Genomic DNA, 27,222 nt, shown 5'->3' on the forward strand with positions numbered 1-27,222 from the left:
GAAAAGGAGGACAGAATGTTAAAAAATGCAGGGCCAGATCATGCAGTCCCGACACAGTCCTTCCTCAGAAATTGTGCTGGAGTATGGACCGAGGGCCCAATCTTGAAACCACTATCTGACTAATCCTTACACAAATTGTGGCTCCATTACACTTCAGTGGGGTTACTGGGAGAGTAAGGACTCCTACTGTGAGGGAGGGTTTTCCCAATTCGCCTGCATTATTTATAATTTAAAGTAAAAAATCAGCAGAGTTTACACTTTGGTGACTTTCTTTGCAGTCTTTTTGTATGACATTTTTTCTATACAAAACAATTAAGACAGGTAATGGAAAAATACGACATTACAGATTCACCCCGGGTTTGTAGTCATTACAATTATTGAAAGCTATATAGACGATTAAGACTTAATAAGGAAGAGCAAGTATCCTTGAGCTAGTTACTTGAGTCCCACGCAGTTCTACTTTTGAAGGCAGTGTCACGTTTATTCCATGGGTGGCATGGAGTGCTTGTCCTGTACTGGGCCTGGTGTTTCTAGATTTGTAACATAGGGAATTTTCATTATTTTACTAAGGGCTTGGTAATGCTGTCTAGGCACAACCTTGCACTGCAGGTGATGCAAAGCCATGCTGCCGCAAAGAGGGCACTGGGAGGCATTCTGCCCTGGGCAGAAGGTGACTGGCAGGGTTCCCAGGTGCATGCAGGCTGTGGACTTGTTTTTAGTACAACACTTCACAGCGTGTATCTTGCTACCCCATACATGGCTGGGCAGATCATAGCTCGATAGATGAATAACCTGGCCTCCTGGTCCACCTTCCTGTTCCCGTTTGAGCTGTGTGCAGCCTTTGGAAAGTCTGTGTTCCCTGGCGAGCAGAGGCTGCAGTTGTGCCTGGTCCTTACACAGCCACTCTCTACATCAGTGGTCCCCAACCTTTTCATCTGGAGGGTGCCAGACGAAGGACCGTGGCGGCGGTGGAGCATCTGCCGAAATGCCGCTGAATTTCTGCGGCGTTTCGGCGGCGACACCTCTCGATGACACCGCTTGTCAGCAGCAAGCGGCGTCATCGAGAGGCATTGCCGCCAAAATGCCGCTGAAATTCGGCGGCATTTTGGCAGATGCTCCACCGCCGGCCAGGACGCGGGCGCATTTAGATGCCTCCGTGGGCGCCATGGCGCCCGCGGGCACCGCATTGGGGACCCCTGCTCTCCATACTGTACTCTCTACATACTGTGCCTTGTGAGAGTCACACAGAATCCTGTCTACCCCTCGATACACCACTCTGCTGTTTTAGTCATGTGGCCTATAAAATTCAATATTTGGTGCGAGCACTAGCGTTTTCCCAGACTATCCATTCTACCACATTCACGTAAACTAGATGTTATTTTAAAACAATCTCCACCAGTTTCTGTATTTGCTATAATTCTGAGGTGCAAAATATTTTGAGTTTTCCATTAATACTTGTATTGTGTAATTCACTCTGGATCACTACCTTGTAAAATGTTTGGCAGAGAATTGCATCTTTTTTTTTTTTTTTTTTTTTTTTTAAGAATCACATAGTTACACTTTTGTTTCTAAACCAAATTGGACAGAAAAAATTACTTAGGACTGTTTGATTTTTATGGCATGATAAAGTATAGTTATAATAAAAACACACAAAATACAGGGTGTAAGCAAATTGTATCTAAAGAAATTATAAAAAGCAATTTCATTTCTTAACTTAAACACTACACCGTGCTCTGATATAGATGAGCTTCTGGGACTATAGTATCATATCTAGAAATCAGCTTAGTATTTACAAATTTAACTAAAGATTTGCAATCACTGTTTATATGCATTTTAATTTTTCATCGCTTGGCATGTAGTTTTTTGCATGAACTATCAGTGATTAGATACGTACATAAGTATAAATCTCTGTGGGTTTTCAGTTATTCTAGTTTTGTCTGATGGGCTGCTTTTCTCTTCTGTATAGTAGATCCCCGAAGGAGAAAAATGCCCACTGCAAGTTGAAGGCTATAGAAACAGGAAACAAGTGCTTTTGCCTCTTTTGATTAGTGTTCAGCAAACTAGCTTAATGGCAAGAGTCCAGGAATAACCTCAATAGACTGTACAGCCAACCTTCCCCGCCCTCCCCCCAAATGGTGATCTCATTACCAGTGGCTAGTGAAACATAGCTCATTAGCTAGGCAGCATTTTAAAAAAGTGATTGTGGTGATTGCTTCTGAGCAGAGAATTTGGGTAAAATTTAGAGATTTTAACCCAGGGATTGGCAACCTCTGGCATGCTTCCCGTTAGGGAAATCTGCGGCGGGCCGGGGCAGTTTGTTTACCTGCAACGCACGTCCAGATTGTTGAGATCGCCCAGCCACTGGTCGTTACTTTTCCAGGTGAAGGGGCTGCAGGAAGCGGGCGCGGCTGATGTGCTGGCCACTACTTCCACCCCCCTCCCCCCCCCCCTGGGGGCGGAATGGTGAGCCAGTGGAGCTGCCTGCGGGCTGCCTGCGGGCGACTGCAGGTAAACACCAACCCCCCCCCCCAGCAGCAGCAGATGATGATGGGCTATGTGCGAAAGGTTGCGACCCTTTAAACCCCAAAGCTTCCTGCCCTTGCAAAGTTTGTCCAAGAGAAACAGTTTGGAATTGGGAAGAATCTTTTGGCCTTTTGTTTGTGTGTTTTAAAACAACAAATATAACACAATATAACTACTGTGCCTTCTCTCTTCTGTTCTCTGAGTCAGCATTCAGCAAAAACATATAACTAACAAAACAAACAATGAACACTTCTAACTTCAGCCCAGGGACCAGCAGGGACCAGCCCCAGAGTACACACAGGCCTCACACTGAAAGTTGGGAGTCAGAGTTCACTCAAGTTCTGGCAGCGGTATCTGGCACAGGCAGCATAGCGCTGCAGCAGCTGCCTGTGTAGCTAGTTGTGGCAGCAGAGCGAGCGCAAGCTCCCAAAAATCCACCCACCCACAGGGGCGGGGCTCGGGCGCTGCTCTGCTGTGGTGCTTTACGCCTGGTGCTTGAACTGGCTGGGGGGATGGGGGATGTTTTTTTGCCAGCAGCAAGTTAAAGTGCCAGCGTGTGTTTAGTCAGTTTAGCTTAGTTCTGCCTGTCATCTGCCATACACAGTGACCTGTAAAAACAAGATCACCTAAAAAACTCCTGACTGTGAAACTGATTGAGGTTTGTTAGGTCACACTGTCAAACAGACTGTGAAAGGTAAGTAGTAGTACTTAAAAGTACTTACTTTACTACTATTTGTTGTTTGTTAGTTAACTACTTTGAAAGTTTGAGCCTGAGTGCTGGGGATCGGGGGGCCAGAGGCTCTAGGCCAGGGTGTGGGAGAAGAGTGACCAGACAAAGGGGGTGAAAAAACTGGACAGGGGGGGGGGGCATAGAAAAAATATAAGAAAAAAAACTGAAAAATTGGGACCAATCCCAAAAAATGAGAGACATCTCACCCAGATCTAGAGAGAGAATGGCAAAGATTTTCAAAGAGACCATTTTTTTTTCTTTTTTTTGCCCCAAGTGCTAGCTTTTTTCAAGGCAGGGGGGGAGTTTGGGAATTGGATTGTTGAAGTGAAAGGGTTGGGAGGAAATTGATGAGGGTGGGAAAAAAAATCTGGAAAAAAAAAAATAAAACAAAAAAATAAATAATCAATTAATCATTTAAAAAAACTTTATTATTAAATAATTGTGAAAAGCTAACATCGTTTTGAAAAAGAGCCCTATTAGGTTACTTTTACAATGATGTGAGCATACATTTCAAAGCACAGGTGCTGCTCACTTCGTGTCTGTACTGTTTCAGAAACTGTCTCTCTCTCTTACCCCTTTCCTTTCCCCAAAATGACATTAACCTATCCTTGCTTTGAAACTGGCAGAGAGATTTAAATTAATTCCTTGCCTGCCACAGGAAGTTCTTCTTTTAACCAACCATCCTGAGAAAAATGTTTACAAGGGAGCTCTAACTAAGTAGAGAATAAAAATCTTTTGTGGGGACCCCTCTCACTGCTCTAGTGAGTTGTGCCAGGTGAAGCAGCTGGGCATTCCGAATGTGGGCTCTTTCTTTTGAAGTGGAGTTAGTGACGTAAAAGCATGGTTTAGAGTAAACACGCTGGCGATATCTCAATCTTTACAAAATACATAATTTACTTGGAGTGCACGCTCATGAATTCAGATTACTAGTCGAGTATTCCAGGACTCCAGTGTCACAATTAGTCTGGTGCTTGCGTGATTCATCAAGAATCCACTATTTACAGTTTCTGAAGGACTTTGTAGAGCAGAGAATCATAGGGTGTAAACTGGTGACATAGGAAACACAGCAAATACCTTGAGAAACAAAAGCCTGTCTTGTAGCCCGAGGCCACATACTGACCTTGAAAGAAAACATAAGTGACTTGAAAATAGTTTTTTTCATAGCTCAGACCTGCTTAGAAAGATGACCTATAAACCAATAATAAGATAATAGGTTTAATCATAAGTGAAAGAAGACAAAGCCGTGTGGGAGAGGTTTGAGTTCCTTCCTCCCCAGCCCCCTCTTTCCCAGCAAATGAACGTTTGCAATGGTGTGAGGTTTGGTTGTAACCTGGGCAGGTGTGGTTAATGTAGTAATATTTACAATCACCTTAGACTTTAATGTAGAATAGGGAATACTGGCACAATCTCTTCAGCTCCAGGATAAGAGCACACTAGAAATACACTGCTGTGAACAATCTTGTAGTGGCACTGGGATAGGCTTCTGCAATGCTTTGGGCAGCATTTGCTGCCTAGGTTCCACTGGAAGAACCTGGACTGTGGGCCCCACGTAGTAGAAAATCATCCTGGAACTGGGCCATTGCTGCACAAGCCTCCTGCAGTCTCTCTGCCATTGTGTGGCTGGAGCTGGCCGGCTCAGCCCACAAATTAGGTGTGTTGGGGTAACCTGGAGATCCTGGCAGCCTGTGCCAGCAAAGCTTCTATTGAACGCCAGCTGGAGTTTAAAGCGGCTCTTCCTGGATCTCCCACTGAACCTTGACTGTGGTGCGGGGAGGTGGTCAGTGCATGTTGGGTGAATCAACTCCTGTGTCAGTGTATGATAGAGGAATCTTATTTAGGGTTTGGCTGTCTAAGGACAAGCTCGTCCTCACATACACATTGTGAAGGAGATGGTAATTAGTATACTTGTGCTCAGGGCTTAAATTCTGGGGGTCAGGGCTTCAGCCCTGCAGGAGGCACTGGAACTCCCATGGGTTTGAAAATATTTACTGGCGCTCTACTCCGGATGGCACCAGCTGAATTTCAGCCCTGCTTGTGTTTTGTTCCTAATACCTCTTACCTCCACCTCAAAGCACCTCAGCTCCCTTCCTTTCTGTTTCTGCTTATATCCCTCTCCCTATGAGCAGGTATTTTTGTTCCCATCTGTCTGCTCTCCTGCCATTGCTTTCCTACCAGTGCCCTCTTCAATGTCCTCTACTCCTCCTCTCCTCTCCCTCCCCCCCGGACTAACTTTCAGCACACCCGCCAATTGATTCCAGACCCAGCATCATGGAGCAAGGTGCCTAGGAGTGCATATACAGAAGAGTTAGAGATGTTTCACCAGCAGCGTGGTCAAGACCCAGCAGGGCTCACTTCAGACAACACATCCCACTTAATTGCTAGTGTTATCAGCCCAATCTGCCACCCAAATGTTAAGTTTCCAGGTGTCTATTTCGTTAATCACAATCTTACCTGATGAATACAAGCAATCTTAATCTGGCAACAGGCAGCCAAAGAAAATTTGTTTTCAAAGTAAAGCGTATAAAGGACAAGGATTTTTATGAAAGCGTTTACCCAGTTTTCTCAAGTATAGTTCAGGAATTAACAACTGCATTCTGTACAATGTAGAGGATACAGTTCCACCGCTTTTTCCCTACATCATCTTCTTAATTTAGCCTGTGCTGCCATGTATGATTTGTATAATCTCTACCCCCTGGCTCTGGGAAGAAATTCTGGTGTGAGCCATCTACTCTACCACCCCTTCATCGTGGGCTTTACTCTGTTATACGTGTTTGTAAATACCCACACACCCCTTCAGATGTACTGTACCATAAAATCCATCGGTTGGCATCAAAAAAAAAAAAAAGAATTCCACAGAAGGGATCTCTGAGTGAGAGTTCCAAGAAGTTCCAAGCTTCAGGTCCTGCTGCCTTTTTTTCAGGGCTTCATAGATCACCATATCAGGACACTAAGATGACTCATCTTTCAAAAATAAATCAATAAAAATTGCATGGTGAGTGTAAGTGTGTCTAAGGCCAATGTCTGTTATGGTGGATTTGTCTGAAAGCCCAGCCACAGCCGACATAAATGAAGAAAGTTGTCATTAGATATGTACTGTCTCTAGCTTTACTCTGAAACTGGCCACATGCTTTCCTTGGATTGACCCCTAATTTATACTTCACTATTTTTCATTTTCTCCTTCTCTTTGGACTCAGGAAAAAAACCAAGTATTTGTAACAACAGGAAAGCTTGTCCCAGGATCTCTAAATGGCTAACTCTGTGCCAGCACAGACCTCGGTCTGTCCTGTTCTGGCATCCCTCTGTCCCCGGATAGAACCGCTGGACTAGGTAATCCCACATTTTCCTTTCCTCTTCCAAGGGCAGATACTTTCTCCGGGGACATTCTCCACACTAGTACCTCAAGCAGCAGTTAAATCTAGAATGTGAACAACTATGGCTAGAATTCTGTATTGTGCTTCGGATCTGCACTTCTCTGGGGTTTGAAGCAGACCCCAACGTAACTTAGACATCCCTGGCAGACTACCATAAACTAGGCACATCTATCTCCAGCTGCCCTGAGATTTTGCATTGCTGTGTGTCGTGGCCCTACCCTGATAAGACTCTCTCCCTCAACTGGAACTTGGATTTTTTAGAGTCCCTTTAGGCTGCTGTGGCCCTTTTACCTGGTGTAAAGGTGCTGGAGTAGAGGTGAGATTCTCACCCAGTTTATTTAAGAATTTAGAGAGAGAAATATAGAAAAAGGAAAGCATTTAATTTTGCTCTCCTTGAGTTATGGTTTGTGGAAAGCCATGCTAGTAAGGGCCGTGGGATGCAGTCACAAAGCAAAAATGTTGGTAGATGCAGACCTTACATGTTAATAACATGCTCTTGTTATCTCAAAAAGAACAGGAATACTTGTGGCACCTTAGAGACTAACAAATTTATTTGAGCATAAGCTTTTGTGGGCTACAGCCCACTTCATCAGATGCATAGAATGGAACATATAGTGAGGAGATATATATACACATACAGAGAATATGAAAAGGTGGGAGTTCCCTACCAACTTTAAGAGGCTAATTAATTAAGTTGAACTATTGTCAGCAGGAGAAAAAAATTTTTTTTAGTGATAATCAAGAAAGCCCATTTAAGACAGTTTGACAAGAAGGTGTGGAAATAGGGGAAATAGATTCAATGTGTGTAATGGCTCAGCCATTCCCAGTCTTTATTTAAGCCTAAATTGATAGTGTCTAATTTGGATATTAATTCAAGTTCAGCAGTTTCTCATTGGAGTCTATTTTTGAAGCTTTTCTGTTGCAAAATTGCCACCTTTAAATCTGTTACTGAGTGGCCAGAGAGGTTGAAGTGTTCTCCTACTGTTTTTTGAATGTTATGATTCCTGATGTCAGATTTGTGTCCATTTATTCTTTTGCATAGAGACTGTCCGGTTTGGCCAATGTACATGGCAGAGGGGCATTGCTGGCACATGATGGCATATATCACATTGGTAGATGTGCAGGTGAACGAGCCCCTGATGGCGTGGTTGATGTGATTAGGTCCTATGATAGTGTCACTTGAATAGATATGTGGACAGAGTTGGCATCAGGCTTTGTTGCAAGGATAGGTTCCTGGGTTAGTGTTTTTGTTCTGTGGTGTGTGGTTGCTGACGAGTATTTGCTTCAGGTTGGGGGGCTGTCTGTAAGCGAGGACATGTCTGTTTCCCAAGATCTGTAAGAGTAAGGGATCATCTTTAGCTTCTTAGAGTTGGTAGGGAACTCCCACCTTTTCATGTTCTCTGTCTGTATATACATCTCCTCACTATATGTTCCATTCTGTGCATCTGATGAAGTGGGCTGTAGCCCATGAAAGCTTATGCTCAAATAAATTCGTTAGTTTCTAAGGTGCCACAAGTACTCCTGTTCGTTTTGTGGATACAGACTAACAGGGCTGCGACTCTGAAACTTGTTATCTCAGTCCATAAAGTTTCTATCAGTCCATTCTTGATACTGTCTCCTTGGAGATAGCAGGCATTAGCTCAGGTTCTTTCTTTGGTTGATCTTAGGCGTTCAAATTCCTTGTTAGGATGTTATACAATATAGACATTGTCTCCTTCTTCAGTTCAAACTCAATATGCAATGTCTTTCACAATTGACCAAGTACTTAACTGCTTTCCATTTCACAAGGTGAAATCATGGCCTATTGAAGTCAGTGGCAAAACTCTCATTGACTTCAGTAGAGCCAGGATTTCACCCACAGTGTTTTCCTTTTCCTCCCCAAATGTTCGAGCATTTTAAGTGTATTGGCCCATTTCAAAGTCCTCTTTTGAACTCGTGTACCATAAGCACCTTTGATACCTAAAGGATATCCTGTCCCTCCTTGGATATTTGGGTAAAAGCCTTTGGTAAGGCCAGGTCCTTTCATATATAATGAACTCTCTATCCCAGGGAGTCTTCCTGTATACATAGGAAGCCTGCAGCTACTTTCCTAAATGACATTAAAACAGATCCCACATGGATAAAAATACACAGAAAATTCCAAATAGAAAATAATTATTTGTCACAGTATTTTTGATGATCCTTTTTTTTGTTGATACACATCAGAAAAAAATAACTGTTATCCTCATGCTTATCACACATGTGCTTCTTTAAAGGTACAAGCTAATATAGCGACAAAACAAATGTGGCAAATCTGCTTTTGCCAAGTAACAGTGTCACCTAGATCCTCTAATCCTCTGGAACTGTTCAAAGAGAACTTTGACGCTACCAGATGGTCCAAAACTTTACTGAAAAAATGATCTACTATGATACATGCTACAGCCATGTTCACTTTCTCTCTGCTGATTCCTCAATTTAATTCAAGCTCTTCGTTCTTGCTTTCAAGGCTTCCTACAACTTAGCTCCTTCTTACATTTAGCATATTGTCTTGTTTAGCACCTCTGTGTTCACCACAAGCCACTTGTCTGAATGGCTTTGTTTTTCCCTTGTTCTATGAGTGCCTTGTCTTCTTTTATGTCGCTGTATGTACCAGGAAACCCCCATCTTAACACCATCTGCCGTATCTCCACCTCTCACATTTTATTTCTTCAAGGAGACTTACAAGTATGGCCAACATTTTCAAACATGGGTGTCTACATTTAAAGTGTTGTGCCCATAAGCTCCATTGACTTCAGTGGGACAGAACAAGGAGTAAAGGTCTTAAGTTGCAGTGGGGGAGGTTTAGGTTAGATATTAGGAAAAACTTTTTCACTAGGAGGGTGGTGAAGCACTGGAAGGGGTTATCTAGGGAGGTGGTGGAATCTCCTTCCTTAGAGGTTTTTAAGGTCAGGCTTGACAAAGCCCTGGCTGGGATGATTTAGTTGGGGATTGGTCCTGCTTTGAGCAGGGGGGTTGTAACGGGTCGGACTCACCCCTGCGGCGCCTCCTGCAACCCCCAGTACCTGTTAGCCCTTCGCTAGGCCGCAGACTGGGGCTTTCTAGGCTGGAGCTCCCCAGCTTCTCAGCCTTTCCCCAGCCCTGCTTCACTCAGGAATTCAGTCTCAAGCTCCCTGCAGCCAGGCCCTTCTCTCTCTGAAGGCAGAGAGAGACTGACTGCCTTCTGGCTTCCCTGGCCTTTTATAGGGCCAGCTGTGGCCTGATTGGGGTGTGGCCCAGCTGCAGCCACTTCCCCAATCAGCCTAGCTTTTAGAGCCACAGCTCTCAAGCTCTGCCAGGCCGCTTTTTAAACCCCTCAGGGCAGGAGCAAGGGTTCACCCTGCTACAGGGTTGGACTAGATCAGGGATTAGCAACCTTTGGCTCGTGGCCCGCCAGGGTAAGCACCCTGGCAGGTTGGGCCGATTTGTTTACCTGCCGCGTCTGCAGGTTCGGTCGATGGCGGCTCCCACTAGCTGCGGTTCGCCACTCCAGGCCAATGGGGGCTGCGGGAAGCGGTGTGCGTGCCGCATGCCAAAGGTTGCTGATCCCTGGACTAGATAACCTCCTGAGGTCCCTGCCAACCCTGATATTCTGTGGTTCTATGAACAGCTGGTGCTCAACAGTGCTGAAAATGTAGAGGTGCCCAAACATGAATTTAGATATCTGATTGTAGAGATTGAAGTTTAAAAACCGTAAAGTTGTTTTTAAAAGTAATCCTGTGAACCCTTTGTGACTACATAATCATATTGTCTTCTTCACTCATATCACCCTCAGCCCTCCTCTGTTACCAAATATTGTTATCTGGTCTTAATTATTAGGCCCTGATCCTGAAATGAGCGTTGCCTGGGGAGCCCTCTGCACTCGCTTAGAGCCCCATTGACTTCACTGAGGCTCTGCATGAGTGCAAGAGCTTGCTTGCACGGAGACATTTTTAGGTTAAACCTGTTGAAGTCAACGGGAGTCTTTCTGTTGACTTCAGTGGGCTTTGGCTCAGGCCCTTAGGGTGTGCCCACAGGTGTAATTTCAAGCTCAGGTAGATGTATACATGCTAGCGTCAATCAAGGTAACACACTCAAAATAGCAGCGTAGCTGTGGCGACGCAGGTGGCAGCTCAGGCTAACCACCTGTACTTTTATCTAGGGTCGCAGATGGGACTGTACTTGGACAGCTAACCCATGCTGCCTGCCATGCTACCATGGCTCCCCTGCTATTTTTAGCGTGCTAAATTGGTCTGCACATGGGCTCATTGTTTTTGTACTATAAACATCTGTGGCCTTACTCAAGTAATAAATTATAATAGTCCTTCCAGCCCCTGACAAAATTCTGTTGGCAGCCATAGCTCCTTATAAAAACACAAAGCTTTTGAGACTGCAATCTGTCCTGTTGGACAGGTATTAAATGCTATTAAATAGCAAAAAGAATAACACTAGTGTAATTTACTTGTCATGTTGGTTAAGTTATTGTAAAGAGTGTTGCTTTTCAGCAGTATTTCTGATCCCGGATTTGGAGACTGGTAGGCTACCCCAGAATCAGTTAAAGCTGTTCCCAGGGATCGTATTGCATTTATATGGAACAAATTAAGGTTTTTGAAAGGTAGATAAGGGAGTATCTTTTTAAGGTCCTTGCTGTGCTCCTTTTATTTCATGTATTGCACTGTGTAACATCAACCTTTTTGAGAGCAAAAGGAAAACTCACACTTCGATCCATTCAGACTATAGGACATGGGCCAAACTCTGACTGGCCGTGCGCATACCCTCACATCACTGAGAGCCTTTGGCTAACAGAGGAAGTTGGCTGCCCTGATACCTGCCCTTTTGAAACATCGCAGTCCATGGGTCCGTCATAAAAGGTGTTTTAGGGGCTGTGGCCTAGAGCTCAGGTTGTATGATTTCCATGTTAATGTACAGCTATGCCTAAAAATATTTTTTTCGTTTTGTTAATTAAGTTTTCTACCATTTTAATTAAACATTTTACTTAGGTTCCAGCAACTCATTTTCTGTAGAATTCACCTTCCTTTGAATGTTGCCTCTATGTCAGGGGTTCTCAAACGTTTCCATATCATGGACATCTTAATAGAGAGGTTGTCTCATGGACTCTCACCTACCTCCCATTTGTAATCATAGAACCTCCTTGCAGTAACCACAACAATTATTCACAAGGAAAAGTAATATTTGGCAAGTATGTTATGCATTTTAACTGTATGTCAGTGATGTTTTGAAAGGTGCAAATGGGGAAGATTATCTATACAGTCTGGGTAGCTGTCTCTGATTGAGGGAATATGGTCTAGTAGTGGATAGGACACTGGGCTGGGCCACTAACCAGCAATGTGACTTTGGGCATCTCTCTTTTCCTTGCCACAGTCTGTCTGCCTTGTCTGTTTTGATTGTAAATTCTTTGGGGCTGGGACTATCGCTAGCTCTATATTTGGCGTGTGCCTAGCGTGGTCATGGAAGGGGCTTGTGAGTGCTACTGTAATCCATGGAGCACTGCTTGCTGCAGGGGATTGCTGCTTTGTTTGGTGTGGCCTTGTACACAGGGTAAAGAAAGTCCTGTGTATATAATCATCTTTGAATGGACTGGTGTGTGGAAGGTCACTCACTTGAAGGCATGTCACCAAGGCACATCTCCTGCAGAGGGATCAGTTTGCTCCTTGTTCGCTGACACAAATGAAACCATTTGAATTGCAGCTTCAGAACCTAAGGGGTGCCCTTATTTTATTATGAGAGACGGAGTTTGCACAGCTGTGTTGTAAACTCTGACATCCATTAAAGGTTTCCAGCTGCATCCTAAGAGGGAAAGTAGAACGAACGTAAGATTGGGGCATCTGTGCAAGAAGCCTGTGACACTGGGACATTGCTATGAAATATGTTGCTTTGATTATTGGTCAGATCCAAATACATTTTATAGCTAATAAGACCAAAAAAGGTGTTCATAATTTTATTTTTTGTTATACTTCTTTAAAAAAAACAACACACTGTCTTGGCCAGGTACTCCCAGAGCCAGGTACACCTTTCAGTTAAACATAGCAGTGTTTATATTGCTAGGTAATAAAATTCTGTGGTTCATGAACTGCCCATCAATAGAAAGCTAAGATTAAAGCCTCGGATCCGATCCATCTTTTCATAAAAAAAAGCTATTCATATAATGACAACCATTCAATAATTTATCTGCAGTGGGTGTGTTTTTTAGAGGACTGGGAGCATATGTAATCTTTCCTTCCTTTTCTTGTTTTTCTGGAATTTGTGGGGATGTGTGGTTACTATTAAATCTTCTCATTAGTTTGGTGCAATTAAGAATACTGGGTCCATTCAACACAGATGCCAGTGTTACAAAATCTGCTGTGTAAGAGATCCACCTTGTGAAGTTTTCTTTTGAAATACGCCTGCAAAGAGAAGCAATGTTGGCAAATAAATTCAGTGGTGGATAGACTATGGCTGAATTGCACACCTCACCTGAAATGTTAAAACCACGCCACATTCTGAACAGTCAAAAGAAGAAAAGGTGTGACAGAAAATATATTTTAGTCAAGATATTTTATTAAAATTGTATTAAAATATTTAGTTTTATTGAATTTTTTTTTAGTATTCATTATTCTGAGACATTTTATTCAGGCCAAAACCTGGCATAGATGTTTATAGTATAGTGCAACCCCCCATGAAAAATTAGATTTACATTATGGCATTTGTAAGAAGCACCACTATTACGCAATAGCACAGGACTTGTGCATTTATGCCAGACATTTGTACATATTAGGCATGCCATGCAGTGCAAAGACAGTTAAGATGTGTAGGTGTATAACTGTTCCATGAAATGCTATTACTTTTATTAAATGATTTCATTGTAGTTTGTAACAATAATAATAATATTTGGCACTTTCACAATGTCTTTCATATGAGGATCTCAAAGCATTTTGCAAATATTATTATTAAGGATATAATTTAATCATGGGTATTTTTAGTAAAAGTCATGGACAGGTCACGGGCAATAACCGGAAAGTCACGGGCTAGTGACCTGTCCATGACTTTTACCAAAAAGACCACTAACTAAATCTTAGGTGCTGGCAGGGGTAGGAGGGTGCTTCTGGGGATGATGCTGATTGGGGGGGGCACTCAGGTCTCCGCTACTGCTCCGGCCAAGGGGGTGGCCCGGGGCCCCATCGCTTCTGCTGCTCTCGGACTGCTTGGGCAGCCCTGGGGTCAGCTGCACCGGCCCCTTCAGAAGTCACGAAGGTACCAGAAAATCACGGAATCTGTGACTTCCGTAACCTCCGGGAAAGACTCAGAACCTTAATTATTATTAAACAGGACTTAATTCAACTTCTATTGAAGTTAAGGAGAAAATTCCCATTAATTTCAATGTGCATTGGGCTGAAATAGATACTAGTTACAAAAAGTGGCATCAGTTTTTAAACAGAATACTCCAGTGGATGGAATAAATCATCCAGTAGGAATTTCTCTTTTCAAACTGGATGGTATGATATAGCCCATAATAAGATTAAAGGGCCAGTTTTTCTGAAAATGCTAGTTGTATTATTTTCTATAAAATAAATTTTAAAATACTTTTTGCTGCCTTTTGTTTTTTAATTTTTTTTGCAACAGAGTTGCACAAGGTTATATTTGCTTTTAAAACATTACGTGTAATTTCAAAGTATCTGTAGCTATATGCATGTGTCTGGTTTTCTTTTGTGCTCTCTTCAGAACAACAAAGCTCTGCGGTGTCCAACACTGGGCTTTCTATAGTGATTTATTAACTGTGTCAGAATAGTTGCTGTGAATGCTGGGACGCTCTTGTATACTGTGGCAGTTGATATTGATTATGACAGTTTGTGGACTCGTCGGTTGTCAGACAGTAGATAGTATTTTGTCTTCTTACTATAGATACCATGCACTATACATCAGTGTTTCCTTAAGAAAAAGGCCCTTTGTCTGGCACCCTTTTCCCTCCATGTTAGGAGAGAACTTGAGTAATACATTGTGCAGCATATAACACAATAGATCAGTCACCCTATGGACCAGCCAGTCAAAATGACAATAGCTGTAGAAACATAAATGAATAGTTAGTTCTGCTGCTGTTCTCTCATGAAATAGACTATGTAGTTGACAGAAATAGTTAAGCTAGTCTGATTCTGTCATTTATATAAAAAAGTTCATTAATTGTACTAATATGCATCCGATATTTCCATTGTTTGGGAACATGCAGACTATGCACTTTTAAAAGTTTATAATTAGGGTTTTGGCTATTGAAAAGCTTTGAAGATCATGCATGGCGGTTTTGCCTCTTCTGTGGAAACGGAAACAGGACTGTCTGTCTGGAGCAGGTTGAGGAAGAAGAGATGGAAATTTTCTGTGGAATACCCATCGGGGGGAAAATGAAAGCTAAAAAAATCAGATGGTGTGATGGGTCCTACAAAAAGATCACCCAAAATAATGACCACTTGCCACAACTCCACCGCTGTTTGTTTTTAGCCACTAAGTACACCTCTACCCCGATATAACACTGTCCTCGGGAGCAAAAAATCTTACTGTGTTATAGGTGAAACTGTGTTATATCGAACTTGCTTTGATCCACTGGAGTGTGCAGTCCCGCCCCCCTGGAGCACTGCTTTACTGCGTTATATCCGAATTCGTGTTGTATCGGGTTGCGTTATGTCGGGGTAGAGGTGTAGTAAAGTAGCACCCATGAGAAAATATTTTATTTGCTTTGCAGCTGCTTTATAATGAAAGAAAAACAATTAGCAGCTGAGGTTTTATAGATATTCCCGGGGAGGGGGGAATGCTTAGTTTAGACCCACCTGGAGTACTAGAAAAGAAATCTAACTTTAAATCCAGATTGCATCATTACATAGCCAACAATATCGCTAGATAATAGGTGCTGCTCTGATTTTTCTGTTTTTCTAGGTGGTTATTCTGAACATGGACACAACTTCACCTGGCACAAGATGATTCTCTGCTTATCACCCCATTAAAACACAAAAAACCCAACCATCGAAAAAAGAAAAGGGAAAAAAAGCCTATATATGAAATGTTGGGACCAGATTCTGATCTCACATTGGTTTTATATTGATTCAAATGCAATTACTGCTGATTTACATTGAAGAGATGCAAAATCATGCCATGTGTGTATCTCACTTTAGCTGGAGAAGATGTGTAGGTGACTATTCAGTGTTAGACATTAGAAAGGACCATGTGGCAGACAGTTTTGGGTTAGTGGATGAGGTATTGGACTGGGAGTCTAGAGAGCTGGGTGCTGTTCCAACTCTGCTACTGACCTGACTAGCCAACTCTCTGTGCCTCTGTTTCCCCTCCCCTGCTTTGTCCATCTTGTCTACAGTAGAACCTCAGAATTATGAACACCTTGGGAATGGAGGTTGTTTGTAACTCTGAAATGTTCATAATTTTTAACAAAACATGGTTGTTCTTTCAAAAGCTTACAACTGAACAGTGACTTAATACAGCTTTGAAACTTTACTATGAAGAAGAAAAGTGCCCTTTATTTTTTTTAATAGTTTACACTTAACACAGTACTGTACTGTACTTGCGTGTGTGTGTGTCTGCTGCTGCCTGACTGTTTTCAAATGAGGTGTGTGGTTGACTGGTCAGTTTGTAACCCTGGTGTTCATAACTCTGAGGTTCTACTGTATTTAGATTGTGCAATATTTGGAGTAGGGACTGTTTCTTACTATGTGTTTGTGCAGTGCCTCGCACTATGAGGCCACAGTCTCAAGTGGGGCCTCTAGGAACTACTATAGTACAAATAATTTAAAATTTTATACTCTATGATCTGTATATTCTAAATAAAATACTGTATATTAGTGAAAAAATGACAAAGTCCTTACGGTCTTTGGATACAACCAAACAAGAGGGTTTGAGCTCTCTGATGTAGCTGCTCATTGCAAATTCCATGTTCATTTATGTATGCAGTATACATAATGTGTGTAGAACCCATCACATTGCCCAGGGTCAGTAATTATATTTCATAATGAAACGATGCTGTAAAGTTTGCAAAGACATTGTACTAATATAAGTCTAACTCTGTACTGGGGGTTGTAGTGGCATCCATCACTCTCTAGTATCAGATATCACTGCTGTATGTTCATTGAAATGTTTTGTAGCAAAACAAACATGGATCTGTCAAAGACATAATGGAGCAGTGTAAAAATGCTTGCTTTCATTAGAGATTGGCTTAATTTGACTCCATCTCTAACTTTCATATAAGGTTCCTGAAGGAAATCAAATGTAGTTAGCTCTTATTCCCTATGATGACTTTTATCTAAAGCCCTGATAATCCTTTCTGTTGCTCTGCATAGTTTTGGTACTTTAAGCCTGAGACCGCTGCGGGAGAAGATAATTTTGGTGTTGTGCTGCAGAAAGTGACAGCTTCACAGCAGTTGTAGGCTAGCAGTGACTTGTGTAAGATATGTACAGTTCCTATCAGAAGTTTCTTGCCCTTAACCCTCTCACAGCTATTTGTCTTGCTAGCAGTTTCCAGTTGTTTGAGTGGAACAGTCTAAGACAGCGCATACCTGGATGTCCCATGTACTTTAGTTGCAAGCCTTAGGTTCTTTCCAGTGCAGAAGCCAAAGCGCTTTCTGTCTGTCTCTCTCTCACATCCCAGCAGGTTGGAATGTCTCACTTCTCAGTTGTGTTTATTGGAGAATGCCTCAGTAGCCTGGTCTGTATGCCAAAGCACTTCAGAGGATGTTGTTTGAAATAATTCTTCTCTCTCTCTCTCCCTCCCCCTTCCCCTCTCCCCCCGCCAATAGATGGTGTTCACAGTGTCACAGCAGTCTGCGCCCTGAGGGTGACTATCATCACCGATGACATGCTGACCAACAGTATCACTGTGCGACTGGAAAACATGTCCCAGGAGAAGTTCCTCTCCCCGCTGCTCTCTCTCTTTGTGGAGGGTGTGGCGACGGTGCTGTCTACTACCAAGGATGGCATCTTCGTCTTCAACATTCAAAACGATACAGATGTCAGTTCCAATATCCTGAATGTAACCTTCTCCGCTTTACTTCCTGGTGGCATTAGAAATAAGTTCTTCCCCTCCGAGGACCTCCAGGAACAGATCTACCTCAACAGAACGCTACTGACGATGATTTCTATGCAGCGGGTCCTGCCTTTTGACGACAATATCTGTTTGCGAGAGCCTTGTGAGAACTACATGAAGTGTGTCTCAGTGTTGAAGTTTGACAGCTCTGCTCCATTTATTAGTTCAAACACCGTTTTGTTCCGACCCATCCATCCCATCAATGGTCTGAGGTGCCGGTGTCCCCCTGGTTTTACAGGCGACTATTGTGAAACAGAGATTGATCTCTGCTACTCCAGTCCTTGTGGCAATAATGGGCTTTGTCGGAGCCGAGAAGGAGGCTACACTTGTGAATGTTACGAGGACTACACTGGTATGTGTTTATCTTATCTATTATACCCATAATTTATATGTTAGGCCATCCACTGAGTCAGTTCTGTATCAAGCTGAAATTGTTGACATTCTTACTCAAATGGAGAAAGCGTCTCACACTAAACTCTGGTAGAGGGAAGGATTTAATGTGTCACATTTGCAGTTAGACTAAATCCCATATCTTTCCTTTAAAATGTCTTGTTTGGACACATTTCTTTTACATTGTGTTTCTGGGAGAGAAAAAAGGGTCCCTGACTGCACATCCAACTATCTTCTACCCCTTAAGTAATGCTCAAGGCAACCAACGGTGCTAGATGTAAATCAGTATTCTCTGAGTGCAGCATGTTATGATGAGTCACTCCTTATTTTGAACTATTATTATTACTTATTGTTTGTATTGTGGTCGTGCCTAGAAGCCCCAGTCATGGACCAGGAGCTTGTAGGGCTAGGTACTGTACAAACAGAACAAAAAGATGGTCCCTGCCTCAAAGAGCTTCCTATAATGTAAACATGTGGGAAATACCGTATGTAAGCTTCAATTTGTGAATACCCATCCAGGCAAATATAATCTCTCGATCCAATTTCCTTTCTAGAAATTGTATGTTTAAAAGAGCATAAGATTGCTGCTTCTTGTTGTCATTCCTCTCCTAGTAGGGCTCATCTTTATCAGTTTGTTGATGGAGTTACTCTATCTCATAATTTACCAGACCATTAATAAAGGTTAAAGTGCAACTTCTGCAATATTTGTGAAGAGTATAGAAGAAGAAGAAGAAGAATCAAATGCTACATAGTAGAACCATTCTAGTTAATGGGATTACTTATACATGCTGGATGAGGCCTAAACTCTCAGCTGAGACTTAGGGTTTGGCTACACTTGCAAGTTAGAGCGCACTAAAGCTACCCAGTGCGCTCTAACTCACTCCCTGTAGACACTGGCAAGGCACGTAGAGCGCTCTGACTCTGTGGCTACAGTGCTGCTGGTACTCCACCTTGGTGAGTGGAATAACGTTTGCTGCGCCCCTGCTGGAGTGTGTGGACGTCCTAGTCCTATAGTGCACTCTAATCGGCCTCCAGAAGTGTCCCACAATGCCTCTGTTAGCCACTCTGGTCATCACTTTGAACTCTACTGCCCTGCCCTCAGGTGATCAACCATCAGACCTGGCCTTTAAGTTCTCTGGGAATTTTGAAAAATCCCTTCCTGTTTGCTCAGCCAGGTGTGGAGTGCTCTCAGTGCATCTTTCCAGGTGACCATGCCTCCACGTGCCAGGCGAGCCCCAGTATGGAGCAGTGGCAAGCTGCTGGACCTCATCAGTGTTTGAGGGGAGGAAGCTGTCCAGTCTCAGCTGTGCTCCAGCTGTAGGAATTATGATACCTTCGGGCAGGACCCAGAATGCCCCGCACTCCACGCCCCCTTCCCACAAGCCACAGCTCCAGAATGGGAAGAGGTGCTCTGTCGGATAGCTGCCCATAATGCACTGCTCCCAGTGCCGCTGCAAGTGCCACAAATGTGGCCATGCCAGTGTGCTTGCAGCTGTCAGTGTGGACAGACTGCAGCACTTTCCCTACTGCGCTCTACGAAGGCAGGTTTAACTCAAAGAGCTCTACATCTGCAAATGTAGCCATGCCCTTACATTATGGCAAAGTTCTTAGCTGTTTGATCTTCCGAGAAAACATGAATGAGACACTGTCAGTTAACAGAAATTACATTTATTTGGGTGGCTAGGAATTTATAGAATAAATAGTCTTTCTGAAGTTCCTGCTGATTCCTGCAATATTATCCATTGTAGTAGTGTATTTCTAGCGTATCCATTATGGGAGTTGATGTAGATGAAACTGAAGTATTTTCTGAGTTCTTAGGTCTGGCGCCTGCTCCTACTCCATGAAAGTCAGTGACAAAACTCTTCTTGAAACCAGTGGAAATACAGTAGTATGCTTACTCAGTGCATCAGTAGGAGCTTATATCTTATACCAGGTAGTTAAAAAGTAGAATGAAATAGCATAGAAGCAAAAAACAAACAAAGTGTAATATCTATGTCTTTTTAGCCTCAGCAAATATTTTTTTTAAATGCAGGAGGGGGGAACAGCATTTCCTATTCTACAGCATTAAAGTTTTAATGATACTTTGAAGCTAAATTTGCTTGTTATTAAATAATTACTGTTTTTCTTTTTAAAATTATCTGTTTTGCTTGTGCACTTTGAACAGCTAAATATTAAATGTCTAAATAACATTCACTAGAAATATTTTGTGTAGGAATTTCCAGGGTGTGTGGTTTTTTTTTTTTTTTTAAATAAATAAATCTTAAATTAATCTATTTTAACGGGGGGACTGAGAGCCAGGGGTGAGGTGGTGGGGAGAGGGAATGGCCACAGAGCTGAAGAGGCTGTCAAATAAAAGTATTTCCTCTGTTTGAAACTTTGTGCACCTAGGAAATGCTTAAACCAATGCTCCAGCTTCCTCTGGCTTCTATTCCAGGGATAGGCAACCTATGGCACGTGTGCTGAAGGCGGCACGCGAGCTGATTTTCAGTGGCACTCACACTGCCCGGATCCTGGCCACCAGTCCGGGGGGCTCTGCATTTTAATTTAATTTTAAATGAAGCTTCTTAAACATTTTAAAAACCTTATTTACTTTACACACAATAATAGTTTAGTTATATATTATAGACTTATAGAAAAAGACCTTCTAAAAATGTTTAAATGTATTACTAGCACGCGAAACCTTAAATTAGAGTGAATAAATGAAGACTCGGCACAGCACTTCTGAAAGGTTACCGACCCCTGTTCTATTCAAATCAGCAGTCTGGTTGGCTGAAAACCTTTGAGGCCAGGCAGAGAGAACTGGAACATTATTTAAGGCATTTTCTTCCACTGTGAGTGTAAAGCTTTAAATAGAGCAAATACGATTGTTTGTGGCTCCCAAGCTTCCTTAGCCCTGTTCTTTGGCCAGCTTCACTCCTGAGACCCTCAGCTATTCTCCATCTCCTCTAGCTGAACGTCTTTTGTCCACTGCCCCATGCATTTTTTTCCAGCACACGTTTTAGATTTCTAAAGTTTTATCTTTTCGAAAATTATACATATACAGATCCATATTTGCGAAAATGTGTATGTCTGAATGGTATGTGCTTATAGGGCCTGCTCCAAGCTCCCCACATGGAAAGTCTTTTCTTTGCCATCAGTGGCTTTTGGGTCAGATCCATAGATTACAAAGGATGGGGCGGTGGAGATGGGGCAGCACTGTCAGGGAGAGCATTGCACTGGGGAGAGTGGGGTTACCAGGCCAGGACAGTGAACCAGAGACCTCCCTTAAGAGGTGCACAGGATGTGGGGTTCTCCTAGAGATCAGAGGAAGTCTGCCAGAGAGCAGTCCCTTTCCTAAGGTCCAAATGATAAACTTGTAGCTCGACCTGTGAACACTGAAACGGGCTGTGAGACAGTGTTGGAGGTTTTATGACCAATTAATTTGATGAAAAATGTTTTCTATAATAAACATTACAGTATAAATACAAGTGATTATGACTAACAGTTTATTAAACAAAAACTTGCACATTAACAAACTTAATTAACCCATGTTTTAGAATTTGTAATAATTTGTGTTTTCATCTGTTCAGAATTTTCTTTGCTGGAAATCTTGGGGGGAAAAAAAGTGTAGGCTTGCCAAATAAATAGATAAACAGATGAAAATGTAAAAGGTATTTTTTAATGCTTAACTCATAAACTAATTATTTGATTTCTTTGTATATTCACTCTATAGTGTAGGTGATAATTGCTACATTAAGTGCAATTGTCGATGCACTTTTTGTATTTTCAGAACCACTTGTCATATTAGCTGGAGGTTTGTGCTAAAATGATCAACAATAAAAGAGTTAACAATGTTGACATTTGAAAAGTCATATTTAGTATCCATCATTAACCACACCATTGAGATGAATGGGGCTGTTCACACTTCTCTAACTTTATTGCTTCAGACTTGTTGCAGGCTCAGGGAGATAACACTGTGTTGGTTTATATTTGGTTAATCTTTTTCAGATTTTCTTCAAAACCATGAAGGCTAGAAACAATTTTTTTTAAATAATGAAAGCTTGGAATCTGGAGCATCCTTTTGATACACACATATTTAATAATTGTAATGTTTGTTGACAAAAATATTCATAATCATCATCTGTGGTGTACATAATGATTCAGTAGCATTAGTACATAAAAATTCATGTTAAAATTTAAAGTAGTTCCTATCCTAGATTTTGTTCTCTTTTAGAAGTAAGCCTCATTTCACATATCAAATATAGAAATTCATTTGCTAGAGGGAGCCACAAAGTTACACACCAAACCAGGAAAAGTTAAGGGTCCATTTTTAATTCTTTTTAGCTCAGTTATAAAATTCATTCATCAGAGTAAGTGCTGTAAGTTTGGGGAAGTTGCATGATAACAGTCACACATAATAAAGAAGTTTAATCCCTGCTTTAAACTGCAAACCTCAATGCAGCTTTAAATATGGCTCTGCTGTGGTATCACCATAATATGTTTAGTTTGCTATTCAGTGAGAATATTAATATATTCCTGTTTATTGTTAAACAGATACAATAAAAATACAGTATGTGCAGCATGATCAAGTGGATGCTACATTAGGACCTTTATGCCCACATTGCATTATAATATGTTTTTTCCATTGAAATTACAAAGAATCCTGTGGCACCTTATAGACTAACAGTTAGTCTATAAGGTGCCACAGGATTCTTTGTTGCTTCTACAGAACCAGACTAACACGGCTACCCCTCTGATCCATTGAAATTGATACAACTAACACGGTGGTCCCCAGTGTTTTTATGTCATGTCCCCTCCTTACCGTAATGTAATCCGTCTGTGCCCCCCGGGATCTGGGAGCAAGATTGGGGGCCGAGACTGGGATCATAGCTGTGGCTGGGGCCGCAGCCAGGAGCGGGGCCGAAAGGTGGGAGCTGCGGTTGCAGCCGGGAACCGGGCTGCGGTTGGGGGCCGAGGCCGGGGCTATGACTGGGTCATGGTTGGGGCAGGGAGCCAAAACTGGGATCTCAACTTGGGGCAGGACTGAGGTCAGAGCTGGAGCCAGCGGAGCTGGGGGCAGAGCCAGGCTGGGTGGCGCTTCCTCCCTGCCCCCCGATGCAGGCTGTCCCGGGCCCCACTGCACCCCCTTGAACATTCCTCTGCGCCCCCTATGGTGGCACCTCACAGTTTGGGAACCACTGAACTAACATATGGTGGTCATTGGCAAGAGCTTGTTTTCTTCCCTCCCCCACTCAGAGGACCAAGTGGAAAATATTATCAACAAATAATTCGTTATCAGAAACAATCTTAGAAATATTTTACTGAGTAGTTTAGCCCCTGTCAGTCTGATATCCATCTCTGTGGGGGTAAAAAAGTTTAAACTTTATCATTATTATTGATTATTTGTATGACCGTACTGCCTATGAGCCCTAGTCACGAACCATGAGTGTATTGTGCATGGTGCTGTACAAACACAAAACACAAAGATGGTCCCTGTCCCAACTTTTGTCTTATATAAAATAAGATTTCAGCCATTTTACTCGTTTGGCTTATAGCTATTCAGATTCCATAATATTTTATTTTAAAATGTTAAAAAATATAATGTACTGCTTAAAACTATAAAAAAATTCATATATATTTATTATTCAAATAATGCAGGGTTTTTTTCAATACTAACATTGCTTGTTTACTTGAATGCAAAATTAGTAAATTTTAATGACTAGAATAAAAATGTGACCACTGGTATGGTTATGCATGGAAAATTACACAGGTCGAAAGTGGAGGAATATTGGCCCTACAGAAATGCCATCATGATATTGATTCAGTGCAGTATCATATTAATATGAGACATTGTTGAATATTTAAATACACTTAAAAGATGGCTTATCCATATTGGAGTGGTATTACTCAGTGGAATGTAGCCTGCCCTGGAAGTTATAAAATCTTCCTTTCCCTATAAAGAGCCATATTTAGAAAAATAATTAGAAGAAAATGGTAAAATCTGTCATCTCTTCGATGAGGAACACGAAAACTTGATGATACATCGTAAAACAGGCATAACTCAGTATAAAATGAATTCTGGTTATCTGCTAAAATATAGTATTTATTTCCTATAGAAGATAATTATGTCCTAATAAGTTGGAATTTCCCTCCATTCCTTCCCCCTTCCCCTCCACTGCTTTGAAGTTCTCCATTTGTTTTGCTGTAATTATTAGTCATTTATACGTGATGAAAGTTTCTCTGTCTTCAGGAGTCTTCAGTTACTAGCACAAAGGTAAACCGAGCTTTTACAAGGTATTTTTGAAATTGGAATACTAGCTAATTACTGATTGGCTACACTTCCTGTGATGTAAGGAGGTGAGTGAACAGGAGACATATGTTTATAACAATCACTTTGGAGTAGCGACCGTCTTCATTTCTTCATTTTGTACAAATCTGAGTACTCTGGTAGCGTTAAGAAAACAGTACACAATACCACCACCACTACTGGTTTTGATGGGACTAGGTGCATGACTGAAGGCTTGAATTTGATCTGTTACAGGGCCTGGTATTTCAAGTTAAGAAAACAAATGTAATTAACTAGAGTAATGTGGAATAACTACTTCATGTATTTATTTCCAGGTGTATTTCATGTTTTATATGTGCCTAAAACACAGAGCTTTGTTTGAGAGCAGTTAAGCTGAACCACTTAAGGTCAGCTGGGAACTCAAGCTAACAATTCCTAGACCTGAATATGAGTGAGGGCATGGACAGAAGTAAAAATGGTGGTATAGCTCTCGATGTACCTGGTGCTCTTGAAGGCAGGGGCCTAATCCAGAGACCTGCACAGTCATTGGAGGCAACTGGGGGAGGGGGCAGGGACAAAGTTAGAGGGATCTGTCCCCACCAATGTTTTACTTTCCTTCCGTGGAGGGTATTCTTTCTGCCTTTTCTTTGGCCACCCAAACACCTAGGGGGAGCAGTTGTTATAAAAATAGTGCCTCAGAGTTTTCCTGGGCCCTCTGCACCTCTTCTTTGATTTTTATTTGAGAGAGGGGGATGTAAATCTTAAATCATCGAGGTAATCAAATGTAGTGATCAGAGAGATCTTTTACATGTTGCGTTGCAGTTTTTCTGTAAGCTGCACTGTCGTGTTACTGTATTAACATGAAAAACCATGAAGTGAAACCTTACTCTTCCATTGTGTCACTCAGCTCATCATTGCTGGTGTTATTTTTTTAACAGTTTTATTGCAGTAGCCCCCAAAAGCCACAACTAGGTTGGGTATCATTGTGCTAGGTGCTGTACAACTGTATGAGATAGTCCCTGTCCCAAGGAGCTTTCAGTCTAAAAGACAAAGCATAACAAGTGCACGAGACAAACAAATGAGATGGGGTAACAAATATTGTAGGATGTTTGCAATTCTTAGTAAGTCAGTCAGAAATAATCACAACTTTCCACTTGCCTAATCAAGGACATGGTCTTCTAACTACCATGCCTTAAATGTCTAGTGTTCACACTGTTTCTATATGAGAAGTTTACTATTTTTATGTTTCAATGTTCAGTTTGCATTTCTGTGCAGACTAAAATAGAGTGCCTTTTTCACTGCAAGACAGTACCACTATTGCACACTTAATTTACACTTTTGTGGTTCTTACATAGTCAGAGAATAGCTAAGGGTATGTTTACACTTGAAATGCTAGAATGCCACAGGTGCTGTAGTGCAGCTTCTCCGCTGTGCTGCTTCAGTGTAGACACGATGAGAGGGGTTCTCCTGTCGCTGTAGTTAATCCACTTCCTGGACAGGCAGTTGCTAGGTAGACAGAAGAATTCTTCTTAAGATTCTGTCCAGTAACACTGTACTGAGATATTCAGAGAAGCAGAATTCATTGTACTGTATTTCTCTAAGGCCTGATTTATGCTAAAATGTTAGGTTGGTTCAGCTAAGTTGCTCAGGGTGTGAAAAATCCATACCCCTGAGCAGATGTAGTTAAGCCGACCTAGCCCCCAGTGTAGACAGCAATGTTCTTCCATCAACCTAGCTACTGCCTCTTGGGGAGGTGGATTACCTATGCCAATGGAAGAGCCCCCTCCCATCAGCATAGGTAGTATCTATGCTGAAGCGCTACAGCAGTGCAGTTGCAGTACTGCCGTTGTGCTGCTTTAGTGTTCCATGTGTAGGCAAGCTCTGAAAGTCTGGCCTTTTAGTTTTATTCATGTTGTATTTTCCAGTGTTTAATAGCCGGTCCTTAGTTTAGTGATCCAGATCATGCTGGAAAAACCGCTCATATTCTTCAGCAGTTGTAGAGCACAGTAAGTCCTCAATCCAGTCATGAATCTTTTAAGCTATGTACAAACAGTAAGAGAAAATGCAGAGATTCATTCAGTTCTATGATATCATCAGGAATTTCTAGTCTTTAGCCAATAATATCCCAGTTTGGTCTTCATCTGAGATGAGATTCTAATTTTTCAAGCCAGGTACCGTATACTTACTCAGAAGGTTTTCAGCTTCCACAAACATGATGAGTCCGGAAATCTGGCAGCCAGGATAGCCATAATGAGCATATTATGTTGGGCAGAATGTCTTAAATTCTGTTCTCAGTTACACTTGTGCAGCTCCATTTAAATCAGAGGGATTGCTTGTGTGTAACAGAGCAGAATCTTGCCTAATGTACCTTAATATGATTCCTTCAGGCACCTCATTGTAGTCCTAAAGTCTGGGTTTGTTTATTAGACACTCTCCAATTTTCATAACTGTTAGGCTGATCCTTATGTAGCTATAGGGATTACAGCGCTGTAAAACAATTTTGATGACCAAATTAATAATCTAACATGTAAGAACAATAACGAACAAATCCTGTTGTTCCCAAATGCTTCTCTAGATCTAAAAATTTTGACTGCTTAATGGATCATCTCTCTGTGTTTCCAGATGCAAATGTTAAAGAACAACAACGTGATGGATTAATCTTAAACCCTTTTTCTACTGTGTTGTAACTAGTTCCTCTTCACTGCTACAAAGGAGTGACTGTTGGCCCAGTCTTTATAGTAATGTTCAAGTGCACATCCGCCTGAATTCAGCAGTATTGTATGTTGTCAATATACTGAAAACAATGGGAAGTCTTCCTATAAAGATTCCTTTTCAACCGATCAACAAGTATTAATTCCAGACACTGGGTAAGGCAGTG

The 27,222-nt window shown here is 41.9% G+C and overlaps 1 protein-coding gene across 3 annotated transcripts in view; it reads left to right on the forward strand.

Moving 5' to 3' along the window:
* CELSR1 (cadherin EGF LAG seven-pass G-type receptor 1) overlaps positions 1-27,222 on the forward strand; it is a 273,070-nt gene that overhangs the window by 96,152 nt on the left and 149,696 nt on the right. For all 3 annotated transcript variants that reach the window (XM_039515540.1, XM_039515523.1, XM_039515530.1), the window contains exon 2: positions 17,403-18,041. In XM_039515540.1, coding sequence (XP_039371474.1) covers positions 17,403-18,041 — 639 coding nt within the window. The remainder of the gene's footprint in view (positions 1-17,402; positions 18,042-27,222) is intronic.

Source organism: Mauremys reevesii, linkage group 1 (genome assembly GCF_016161935.1).
Source record: "Mauremys reevesii isolate NIE-2019 linkage group 1, ASM1616193v1, whole genome shotgun sequence".
Lineage (NCBI taxonomy): Eukaryota > Metazoa > Chordata > Testudines > Geoemydidae > Mauremys > Mauremys reevesii.